Consider the following 12,987-nt stretch of genomic DNA (forward strand, 5'->3'; position numbering starts at 1 on the left):
AAGAAAAGGTGGAGCTCTTTCCCCCCTTGCTCAGGTTAAATGAAATGAAAGCAGGGAATGTTTAAAAAAATCCCTGTAAGGCATTTCATTGGGCACCCAGGGCCCAGCTGGGAAAGCTGGAGTTTGCCTGGTCACTTGTCTTTTGGCCATTGGAATGGGAACTACTAGTGTGAAAAACGGCAAAAATATTTGTGTATTTAGCAAAAAATGGAGAGGTTTTCTAATGACTACACAGGAAAATAAGAATTTCAGGGGGGTTCACATTTTAGAATTTCAAGGTTTTGAAATTTCATAGTGAAAAATTGGGAAGGTGGTTGTTTGGTTTTTTTTAACTAGTATCAGTTTGTTATAAATTGTTATTACTATTGTTATTATTTGTACTATAGGAGGGTCCAGGAACCCCAGGAGCAGGGCTTGCTGGTGCTGTAGAGTACGCACAGCACGTATTTTAATTTCCAAGACACACCAAGGGTCTGTGACAAATAGGGGACACAAGAGGAAGGATAGCTGGGTGGGTGGTTTTGAGCCAATTATATTTTAGTAAATAAACATGCTAAAAAGTAAATGGGTGACTGAGAACGTCATTGTTGCTGGAGAAGATTGGGCAGGGAGCCAGAGGATGGAGTGATGATGGTTTGTGAGATCACAAGGGTAGCTGTAGGAATTATTATGATGTAACAGACAGAGGGGTTCAAGGCTAGGAAGGAGCAGGCCACCCTTCAGGTGGCTCCATAGGGAGAGACATGCCTGATGGGTTCATTTCACTTTTTCTCCCCACCAGGGTAGTGAATGCTCTGAAACTTCAGGAACATCTTCAAAAACCAGCCAAGAAACTACCGGCAGGAATAAGCAGAAAGGTGTGGATTTTGTTCTCTCCTGTGATTTATGTTCTAAAACCAATCACTTCCTAGTTGCTGTTTCCACCTGGGCCCTCCTGAAGAGTTCAGAAGGAAGACTTCAAGTTGTCTTTTCAGGAAGTTTGGGGATCTTTTTTCCTGCAAATGCTTTTGGCTTTGTGGATATTAAACCAGTGCTATTGGGTGCCATCTAGAGGACACAAAAGGCAAATATTTTGCACTCTCTGTAAGTAGAGTTGTCGTCTCAGAGGTTCAAAAAACTGTGGCATCTGGAATGATCCCAAGCCTATAAAACTAGACAGCTGGCAATGTGTACAGAATTCCCAGGAGAGCTATCTCAAAAAAGGGATGATCCTGGGAAAACCTGGACAGGTAGCAACCCTATCTATAAGGCAGGGATAAATCAGCCCTGGCAAGGATGATTCAGTAGTGTCTAGAGAAGGGAATGAACCTTTCCAGGAAGATCCCTCTCAATCATTCTTTATTTTGGAATGGCAAGTGAAAAGGCCTGAGCTGCCTCAAGTGGTATTTTTGTGCATTGCTCTATAGTTGGTGCGTCCCTGCCCTGGATTTTTAATTAAAGACGGACCTGAGCCCAAAACTCTGGATCTGAACTTCTCTAGAGTTCAGGGACATTTGAGATTGAGGTTTTGGATCAGCCCAGTAGAGAGAGAGGGACCATTCATGCAGTTTGGAACTGGATCTGAAGTTCTCCAAAGACCAGGGGTATGAAAAGGAGTGAATTCACACCCTTCTCTGGAACATCTTGGAAAAGGAGAAAGAAATGTTACACATTGTTTCTTTAGCAGACAGCGGGTCACACCTTACTGTGCAGTGTCAGAATCACTGGAGAAGCCTGAGTAGACGGTGAAGATGTCGTGAGTGAGAGAAGCCCCCTCAGCATGTGTCACTGACATGCCTGACCTGTTCATTCCCTGCAGATTCAGTCAAAGCTTGCTTTCTTCATACCAGTTACACTCACCACATGTTGACAGTCCCTCAAAGTGCATGCCACATTATAAAAAAGGGGGTTCCTGCATTAAACCACCTGAGCCATTCTGGCTATGACTATGCTGAGTGAAGGCAGTTACTACCAATGAGACCAGTGCACGCAGTGAAGGTAAAAGCCACTGACTTTGTGATCTCCCTCATCAGGTATGCTTTGCACTGAGCATGCTGGGCAAGCCCATGCTGGTGCTTTTGGACGAACTGTCAACTGGAATGGACCCCATGGGGCAACATCATGTGCGGTGAGTGTGGCTAACTGTCCAGAAGGCAGCATGGAAGCCAGCTGTTCGAATGCCCCTTGGGCTTGTTAGAGACACAAAGTGGGTGAGGTAATATCTGTGATTGGACCAACCGCTGTTAGTGAGAGGGACCAGCTTTCGAGGCTCAGGGAAGGAGAAGGCCTCATGGAGGTTCATAGCAGAGGAGAGGACCCCCTACTACACTTGTTTTGGGGTGCAGCCTGCACAGCAAGCGGCATGTAGTTTTGGGGGGCATGTCAGGTGTGTGATGTGCCCTGGGAGGATTTGAAGCAGAGCAGCCTTTGTGTTTCCGGCACTCAGGTTTTGCAATGCTGCCTGACCTCTTAGTGAGCCATGCAAGTGAGCGAAGCTCTTTTGACAGAATCCAGCCCTGTGGTAGCAAGAGAGAGGGTCTGAATTTTCAATCCAGACTTAGTTACTCCTAGGCCGCTCTCTCTGATTCACACTCATAAAATAATCTGACATCCAAAGGGTCCTTGCTTTCAGAACAAACCGTAGGAACCTTTTTGTCGTTATTTCAATCCTTGCGCTGTAGCAGATCATTACTTGTAGGGGGATGAGCAAACCCAACAAGGAGCACTTCAATTCTAAAGGTTTAGGTTCCTTGTTAGTGTGACCTTCTACCCTTCCCCCACCTGGACTCCCACCTGATTTGCCTGTGATCACTCTGAAAATATCAGTGATCGTTTTCTAAGCACAAAATAGACCATACCAGCCTCGGTCTCTTTGCTTTCTCAGATACCCTCAAGCTGCAATTATGTTCCTAGCCCTCCTTCTCTTCTTTCACTGTGTCCTTCCTCTCCCCTCCCCCACCTGTCTTTCCTCTCTGCAAGTCATCCCTAGCTCTCCACCCCAATGGCCTTGAACTTTGAAGGTTCAGTGATCATGCAAGTTCTGCTATTTTGGTTAGCTTATTAGTTTCTCCTTTCATTATTGTAAAAGGGCAGCTGTAGGAGGAAAGTTACATGTCTCTGCCTTTTCTGGAAGTCAGAGCAGCGATGCAGGAAAATACTCACAGGAGTTACACATTGCAAATCAAACGTACTTTTTGGTTGCAGGACAGCTGTTCGTGCTGCATTGAAAAATAAGAAACAAGGAGTCATCTTGACAACCCATTACATACAAGAGGCTGAGTCATTGTGTGACCGAGTGGCCATCATGGTGTCTGGAAAGCTTCGGTAAGCAGCAGCAGACACATTAGAGAAATATAAGGGTATGTCTACACTTACCTCCGGAGCAATCAATCCAGCGGGGGTCGATTTATCGCGTCTAGTGAAGACACGATAAATCGACCGCCGAGCGCTCTCCCGTCGACTCCGTTACTTCCCCGGAGCGAGAAGCATAGGTGGAGTCGATGGGGGAGCGTCAGCAGTCAACCTACTGCAGTGAAGACACCGCGGTGAGTAGATCTAAATACATTAACTTCAGCTACATTATTCACGTAGCTGAAGTTGCGTAACTTAGATCGATTCCCCCCTCCCCTCCCAGCAGTGTAGACCAGGCCTAAGTGTCAAAAATGAATACAGCTTTGGATTAAAAAAAAATTCAGGGACCAGCATTAAATATATATTGTCAAAATTCAGTTGCAAAGCTGTTGTTAAGTGCTTGCACATTGCCAGTTTATTTTGCCAAGAGATACTGCTCCTTCCAAGGAATACTGTTGCTTAAACACAAAGTAAATGTATTCCCTTGGAAGACAGATAGACTTAGGAAGAATCTGAGCTAATATCAATCCTTCCCCTAGAGAACTAATAGAAAAACTAATGAATTCAACCACTTTCTTCACATCATGTGGTTGCAATTATTAAAAGAGAGTAGTGAGAACCATTGATGAGTGTTTCACTTTGTGCTTCTCTCCTCTGCAGCTGTATCGGCTCCATTCAGTACCTGAAAAGCAAGTTTGGCAAAGGTTACTTGCTGGAAATTAAAGTGAAGGCCCCAGAACAAGTTGATCTCATCCATGCAGAGATTACACGAATCTTCCCACTTGCAGCACGTCAGGAACGGTAACTTAAAAGAATGCTGGAGCTTTATTGACAATGCAAATGCTTCTGTGCTGCAGGGGTTACATAGTGGGCTTGGATGCTATTTGAATTTACGTGCAATCGGCACAACAGTGGGTTAACTTAGAGATCTGAGTTTGTGTGTGAGGTGTATGAATTCCAGCATCCACAAAGCCAGGGGATGATAGGCTGGAGAGGGTAGGACACCAACTGAGCCCATCTACAACACCTCCTGCTCACCAGTCCAGAATATGGCTTCAAAGAGTGGCAATTGGTTGCAACAATAGGCCCAGAAAGATTATTAAAAAGGAAGAGTATTAATTATCATCAGGGCCAGAGGAAACAGTAATGAAGTTAGTATGTCCAATTTAGTATGCACACCTTATGATGGAACATACTTCTTGGGTCACTCATGGAGGGAGAGGGAATACCACACTGAAAGCTGGACAGCACATAAACTTTCGGAAGAAAGACTAACGTTTTGAAAAGGTACATTTAGAAATTGTTCTACCAAACAATTTTGATCAGTTTGGGAATATTTTCCAAGCTGATGTCCATTATTTACTTTTTTCTAACTATCCCATTTAGGGGTTGGACATTCCATACTAGTAAAATAAAAAAGATGATTTCTCCAGGGAACCAACCGTCTTTCTCTTAGTGGGACCCTTGTAAAATCATTCAACGTTTAGAGTCTTCCTCTATGTGACTCCAATGCAAAAAAACCTAGCTTCCTAATATTTCTCTTCTGAATCCACTGATATTAATTTGAATAAGGATACAAGTTCCATGACGAATTAATTTTACTATGAGTGGACAAGTGCTTTCAATACCCCAGCTTCTCTTGTATGCATAACCACCCACAAATTATTTTATGATGTTGCGTTAATATCCTAATATATTAGGTGCTATATCGCAACATACAGTCCCAACCCCAAAGAGCTAACAATCTGAATAACAAAAACAGATGAAGGGTAAAGGAAAGGGATATGCCATACAAGCTGAGTAGAAAGGCTGATGACTGGTATGTGTGTTCACAGGAGAGAACCCCATTTCTCATAGTTATATATTTTAAGATCAGAAAGAACCATTATGATCATCTAGAGTGGAATCCTGGACCATTTGAAGTCATTGGCAAAAAATCCCATTGACTTAGGGCTTGTCTACATTACCGCATGGAGTCGATCTAAGATACGCAACTTCAGCTACGCGATTAGCGTAGCTAAAGTTGACGTACTTAGTTCTACTTCCCGCGGTGTCTTCACTGCGGTAAGTCAACAACTGACGCTTTCCCGTCGACTCCACTTTCGCTTCTTTTTCTGGTGGAGTACCGGAGTTGACGAGAGAGCGCTCAGTGGTCGATTTATCAAGTCTATACTAGACACGATAAATTGACCCCTGCTGGATCTATCGCTGCCTGCCAATCCGGCGGGTAGTGTAGAGAAGCCCTTAGTCTGAGCTCCTGCATAATACAGGAAATAAAATTCCTACCATTGATTCCTATATCAATCTTGTTACTTCTGGCTGAGCTAGAGCATAACTTTTAGAAAAACATCCAGTCTTGATTTAACGATTTCAGGAGAGGACGACGAATCCATGGCATCACTAGGTAAGTTTTTCCAGTGGTTAATTACCCTCTTCACCACAAGAGTGCACCTTATTTCTACTTTGAATGTGTCTAGCTTCACCTTTCAGCCACCGGAATGTGTTATCATAGGTGCCGGAACTAGGGGTGCGGTGGATGCTGCAGCGCACCCTGGCTTGAAGTGGTTTCCATTATATACAGGGTTTACAGTTTGATTCAATGGCTCTCAGCATCCCCACTATACAAATTGTTCCAGCACCACTGTTATGCTTTTGTCTGCTAGATTAAAGAGCGGTTTGCCATCAGAAATCTTCTCTCGGCGCATGTATGTATAGACTGTGATCCAATCATTGCTTAAACGTTCTGGTCACCTTCTGCACATTTCTTCTCTCAGGTATCCCTCTTTGATGGTCTATAAGATACCAATGGAAAATGTACAGTCTCTGTCCCAGGCTTTTTTCAATTTGGAGGCAGGTAAGAGGGGTGCTGTCAAATGTTGGAATCTCTGTAATACAGCCACATTTTAAGCTATATATTTTTTCTGTCAAAAAAGCTTGGGCCAGATCCTCTGTGGGTGTAAATAGGCCTAGCTGCATTAAAGTCTCTGGAGCTATGGCAGTTTACACCGAGCTGAGGTTCTGGCCCTGTGAACTACAACTTTGGGGCCTGTTGAGCAGTCCTGTGGATGCTCTAAAATGGCTGCTTCTGACAGTGCAGGAGGGGTGCCTCTGGAAGGCAGGCCTTATTGGAAGGATGTCAGAGCATCAGACATCAGCTCTGATCACCCGACATTATGATAGTCTTCCTAAAAAGACTGATATTCAAAGATGCTAGTTTCTAGAATGTGAGATGCGCTGGGCATCACAAAATGGGGAAGAGATGGCCAGCCCTCTGTGGAGATAGAGGTGGTTAGGGACTATTTAGAAAAGCTGGACGTGCACAAGTCCATGGGGCCGGACGAGTTGCATCCGAGAGTGCTGAAGGAATTGGCGGCTGTGATTGCAGAGCCATTGGCCATTATCTTTGAAAACTCGTGGCAAACCGGGGAAGTCCCGGATGACTGGAAAAAGGCTAATGTAGTGCCAATCTTTAAAAAAGGGAAGAAGGAGGATCCTGGGAACTACAGGCCAGTCAGCCTCACCTCAGTCCCTGGAAAAATTATGGGGCAGGTCCTCAAAGAATCAATCCTGAAGCACTTGCATGAGAGGAAAGTGATCAGGAACAGCCAGCATGGATTCACCAAGGGAAGGTCATGCCTGACTAATCTAATCGCCTTTTATGATGAGATTACTGGATCTGCGGATGAAGGGAAAGCAGTGGATGTATTGTTTCTAGACTTTAGCAAAGCTTTTGAGACGGTCTCCCACAGTATTCTTGTCAGCAAGTTAAGGAAGTATGGGCTGGATGAATGCACTATAAGGTGGGTAGAAAGCTGGCTAGATTGTCGGGCTCAACGGGTAGTGATCAATGGCTCCATGTCTAGTTGGCAGCCGGTATCAAGTGGAGTGCCCCAAGGGTCGGTCCTGGGGCCGGTTTTGTTCAATATCTTCATAAATGATCTGGAGGATGGTGTGGATTGCACTCTCAGCAAATTTGCGGATGATATTAAACTGGGAGGAGTGGTAGATACGCTGGAGGTGAGGGATAGGATACAGAACGACCTAGACAAATTGGAGGATTGGGCCAAAAGAAATCTGATGAGGTTCAATAAGGATAAGTGCAGGGTCCTGCACTTAGGACGGAAGAACCCAATGCACAGCTACAGACTAGGGACCGAATGGCTAGGCAGCAGTTCTGCGGAAAAGGACCTAGGGGTGACAGTGGACGAGAAGCTGGATATGAGTCAGCAGTGTGCCCTTGTTGCCAAGAAGGCCAATGGCATTTTGGGATGTATAAGTAGGGGCATAGCGAGCAGATCGAGGGACGTGATCATTCCCCTCTATTCGACATTGGTGAGGCCTCATCTGGAGTACTGTGTCCAGTTTTGGGCCCCACACTTCAAGAAGGATGTGGATAAATTGGAGAGAGTCCAGCGAAGGGCAACAAAAATGATTAGGGGACTGGAACACATGAGTTATGAGGAGAGGCTGAGGGAGCTGGGATTGTTTAGCCTGCAGAAGAGAAGAATGAGGGGGGATTTGATAGCTGCTTTCAACTACCTGAAAGGGGGTTCCAAAGAGGATGGCTCTAGACTGTTCTCAATGGTAGCAGATGACAGAACGAGGAGTAATGGTCTCAAGTTGCAGTGGGGGAGGTTTAGATTGGATATTAGGAAAAACTTTTTCACTAAGAGGGTGGTGAAACACTGGAATGTGTTACCTAGAGAGGTGGTGGAATCTCCTTCCTTAGAGGTTTTTAAGGTCAGGCTTGACAAAGCCCTGGCTGGGATGATTTAACTGGGAATTGGTCCTGCTTCGAGCAGGGGGTTGGACTAGATGACCTTCTGGGGTCCCTTCCAACCCTGATATTCTATGATTCTATGATTCTATACTGGTGGTCCACATGTTACAGGCAGGACACCTGGAGTAAATTTTCAAAAGCACCTAAGTCCCATTGACTTTCAATAACAGTTGGTAGCCTAAGTCCGTCTATCTATGTGTCCCTCTCTCTTTAAAAGGGAACTTAGCTTCCTGGGAAATGTTACCCTTAGCTCTCCCCTCCAAAGGTTTCAGAGTGCCGTCTCCCTGCTTAGTCCATACATACAGGAGAACTTGAGAGTGAATCCTACAGATAGCAAAATTTGGAGGTAAAATCCTGGGTCCACTGAAGACAATGGAAGTTTTGCCATTGACTTCAATGGGGCCAGGATTTCACCCTGAGTGTTTCCAGCAGGACTGATCAAAAAATGTACATCAATTTTTTTAACAGAAAGTATCTGCTTTCCTCAATTTCTAATTTTTTTCATCAGAATACCAACACCCCCCACTCACCCACCTACATAAGGCAGTTTTGGCCTAAAGTTTTACAGATTGGGCTAAAAAGAAATTTACCAAAATGTCAACATTTTCTGCTGAAATATTTTTACCAAAATGTAAAAAGAAATCATTCTCATCTCAGTTTTTTGCAGAGGAAAAATATTTCTGATCGGTTTATTTCCAGTGTAACTTTGCATTGTATATAATAGAATCACAGAAATGTAGGACCAGAAGGGACCTTGACAGGTCACTAGTCCAGTCCCTTGCATTGAGGAAGGACTAAGTATTATCTAGACCAGGCCTGACAGATGTTTGTCTAACCTGTTCTAAAAAACCTCCAATGATCAAGATTCCACAACCTCCCAAGGTAATTTGTTCCAGTGCTTAACTACCCTGACAGTTACCTAAATCTCCCTTGTTGCAGTTTAAGCCCATTACTTCTTATCCTGTCCTCAGTGGATAAGGAGAACAATTTATCACCTTCCTCTTTATAACAACTTTTTACGTACTTGAAGACTGATCATTTCCCTCCTCTGTCTTCTCTTCTCCAGACTAAACTAACCCAGCGTTTTCAATTTTTCCTCCTAGGTCATGTTTTCTAGACCTTTAATCATTTTTATTCTCCTCTGGACTTACTCCAGTTTGTCCAGATCTTTAGCAAACTAGGGTGCCCAGAACTGGACACAGTACTCCAGCTGAAGCCTAATCAGTGCTGAGTAGTACTATCTTGTGCTCGTTGACTGTCAAGACCTCGTCCAAAATTAAACTGTATTGTGTAACCAGGGCTGGCCATAGATTGTTTTGTAACTCTGTGAGATGTCAGATGTGCAGGGCCCATAAAGGACTTCAGCCACAAACACTGAATTGTGAGCCTCAAGGTTCTGGGCACCACTGGGGAAACTTACAGGAATTTGAGGGGACTTGCAGTGTGGTGAGGAGCACTCATGACTGGCCAAATAGGGAAGCAGCTGTCCCCATCCATTGTTACATACAGTCAGAGATGGTGTCTTTGCAACGTGGATGTCTTCAGGCTATTGGGAGCACTTCTAGACAGTTGCTTGCACAGCTGTGTTCTCTGCATCTGTCTGAGGAGAACTAAACAAAAAGGACTCACCATACATTTGAAGAATCTTTATTTAAAGTCATAAAATATATTTGGGGGAGATTTCTAATGTGTTTTCATTTCTGTCCAGCTAAACGTACCTTCGACCTGGAGGAGTACAGCCTTTCTCAGTCCACTTTGGAACAGGTACAGTGTGCTATTTATAATATTTCTGAGACAGAAGCAAGAAAATATAATGTGTAAAAATGAACATATTTAACCTGGTAACCAACATATTTTAAAGAATGTCCATGTGGGGATCAGTCCAAATAATAATGATCCCTAGCTCTTACTCCACACTTTTCATCAGGACATTTAAAAGTGATTTACAAAGGAGGCCAGCATCATTATTCTCATTTTACAAATGGGGAAACTGAGGCACAGAGCGATGAGGTGATTTGCCCAAGGTCACCCAGCAAACCAGAACCAGGGCCAAAAATTGAAGTCAGGTCTCCTGAGTCCCCATCCAGTGCCCTGTGCACTAGGAACACTGCCTCCTAAATGAGAGGTGTTCTCAATAAGTAGTATAAAGGTTGTCATCTCAGCACTGTCTATGCTGTGTACCTGTCAGAAGCACAGAACAATAATTATTGCAATGCCTTATGATTTGATATGGAATTTCTATTCAGATGCAAATGACACCTATGTACAAGCATTCAAAACCATGGTTATTTCAAAACAGTGGTTATCAGTGAGTTTGCTCAGTTGTAACTGATGTTAGAATTTGGTCCTGTGTTGGTTTTTCTTCGCCACTTAACAGAATTATGTCATCCTCTGATAGCTCACATCTCATTGGGTTAGAGTACAGAAACAATGTCTCATGCCATGTCTCTCTCTTCATTGCAACCTCTTTTTGTGCCTTTTGGATTGTTGGATAAATACATCTAAATCTAAAACAAAATTGTTTGAGCTCTTTGTTTCCAATCCTGGGAATTAATTAGACCCTTCCTTTAACTTTCACATTCCAGGTGTTCTTAGAGCTTTCAAGAGAGCAGGAGAAAGAGGATTTTGATATGAATCTGGATAGTACAGCAGAATGGAAACTCCTTCAGCAGGATGATAACTAAAGCTCTGCACCACAGTCCTATATCTCTGCTACAAACAATATCTGCATGTACAATTACATACTATGTTATATCCAGTACTAACATTGTATTATGGTAATGTCAGGAGAGGAAAGTTCAGCCAGTCATCATGAAAACTATTTTTTGATTAATTACATTTGGCTATGGCTACATTTCCTTTTGGAGCAAAGAATATGTTCTGAGACACATGGTACTGCATTAGAAAGTTGGCCAAGGACCAAAAATGGGGTTGGCCGCCAATAACAGAAGATGAGGGAGCTCACGGGCAAAATCAGTCCAATTTCAATACATCTGCAGTTGCAAATACGAGAAAAGCAGAACAGAATCTTAAAAAGCCATCTGCTCAGAAATTTGAACTGAGATCCCTTTTGTCACACAAATCACACAAAACACATTACAGAGTTTTCAGTTAAATACTGGTGGTGAAGTGACGACATGCATAAACCTGTCAGCAGGGATTCATGTATTACAGGGATGAACAATGTACAGGTGATTGGATATACTGGGCCTGATTTTGCTTTCTTAGTAGATTGATTATGATTTTAGTCCTCTGGCTGCAGCTGAGTTATTTAGATTTGCATCAGTGAGACTGATAATCTCTGTCTCTTTCTGTAAGTGTCCTGAGTTTTTTCACCTTATGGATAGAGAGATCTCTCAACAATGGAGCAACACACTTAACAGTACAGCAATAGTGTCATCTCTCTCGGTGAGACGAAGTGCTTATATGGGACTAGAATCAACAATCTTCTGCCGCGGAGATGTGATTGCTATTAACTGAGTCTGATGCTTTTACACTGTTATCAGCAATTTGCCAGAGTGATCTCATTTTTGGAGTATTCTTTATATTATTGGACCTTCAGGTTACTTGCTATGAGACCTGTTAAATATATGAAGAAAAAAAACATTCTCCTCTTGGATGTTAATGGTAGTACTGTTTTGCTGTTCCTTTACGTGCCAAAAGGACATCAGCAGAAGAACAGAGCTGATGTCAGAGAGAGATTCTGTCTCATCAGCATTATTTGTAGGAGACAAAGACAATGACAAAAAATTAGAAAGCAATGCAATATTACTGGTAGTTCTTGTGTATGAGTCATTGATAAAGTACAAACTCCAACTTCACATGGTTTACAGGTTTAGTGAATAAAATCCTAATAGCTGTATGCATCAACTGGAATTGCTACATGTCAGGGACTTTCTAGATTTCTCACTACTGCTGGAACCTTAAATAGCTGCAACAGCCAGAAACACCATCCTCCATCGGTACCTAGCAACAGCTCCTTTGAATCATGACACACATGTGGCCTCTAAGCTTGACTGTTGCAATGGACTGAACCCGCTAAGCAGAGTGACATTCTGACCCCCAAACCAGTGCGCGCGCTCGAAGTGCGCTGATGGCAGTAACTAATACACCTCAGTCCGCCAAGGGGTGGAGTGTAGGGGCAAGGTTGCGGAAGATTGGCGAGGAGCTAAGGGGTGGACTGAGTATGCGACTGGATGTAAGCGGAGGATGCAGGCAGTTTCAATGAACTTTGTCCGACAGACCCTGCCAAAAGACATTGTAGCATAGCTCAGCATATTTTTGCCTGTAAATAAGTCAGTTTATGTAATAAGCATAAATCCTATATATAAGAATGTAACCAGCTGTTGACCCCATGTAACCCCGAGATAAGCGCGGAGAATATAGCGCCGCAGAGGACTCCCCGCTGGTGGAGTCCTGCCTGGTCAGCTGTCCCGAACGGCCAGAGTCCCCTGCAGCCCCTCTGCGTGTCCTAGGGGCTCCCCGCGCAGATTGGAGCTTAAGTTTTTCCTTCCTTCAATAAAGCATAGTTTACTATTCTTAGACCTGAGTGTCCTCCTTTCACTGGTATCCCCCCCAACCCCCCAGCCCTCGCGGGCAGGCGTCGTGTCATCGCCCAGGTGCTTCAGACGCTAGCTACACACTGAACATGGAATCATACACAAGGACCTCGTATTGGTTTTCAAACCTGCTTCACACATGCTCCTTCTCATTCCGCAATGACTAACTCCCTCAACAGAGAAACACGGTGGGTGAGGAGAGTCAGAGTGAGCTCAAAAGCATGATTTTCTCACCAGCAGAAGTTGGTCTAATAAAAGCTATTACCTCACCCACCTTGTCTCTCGAATATCCTGGGACCAACCTGGCTACAGCACCAC

General features: G+C 43.8%; 1 protein-coding gene across 1 annotated transcript in view; it reads left to right on the forward strand.

Annotated features, from left to right (window-relative positions):
• Positions 1-12,652, forward strand: part of LOC311530233 (uncharacterized protein) — a 128,330-nt gene extending 115,678 nt beyond the window's left edge. Inside the window, exons 74-80 of the mRNA XM_084646698.1 lie at positions 782-857; positions 2,013-2,107; positions 3,184-3,303; positions 3,991-4,131; positions 6,105-6,184; positions 9,819-9,874; positions 10,696-12,652. Coding sequence (XP_084502824.1) covers positions 782-857; positions 2,013-2,107; positions 3,184-3,303; positions 3,991-4,131; positions 6,105-6,184; positions 9,819-9,874; positions 10,696-10,794 — 667 coding nt within the window. The 3' untranslated portion in view covers positions 10,795-12,652. The remainder of the gene's footprint in view (positions 1-781; positions 858-2,012; positions 2,108-3,183; positions 3,304-3,990; positions 4,132-6,104; positions 6,185-9,818; positions 9,875-10,695) is intronic.
• Positions 12,653-12,987: the final 335 nt, after the last annotated feature.

This window comes from Lepidochelys olivacea, assembly GCF_965140295.1.
Source record: "Lepidochelys olivacea isolate rLepOli2 genome assembly, chromosome: 14".
Taxonomy (NCBI): domain Eukaryota; kingdom Metazoa; phylum Chordata; order Testudines; family Cheloniidae; genus Lepidochelys; species Lepidochelys olivacea.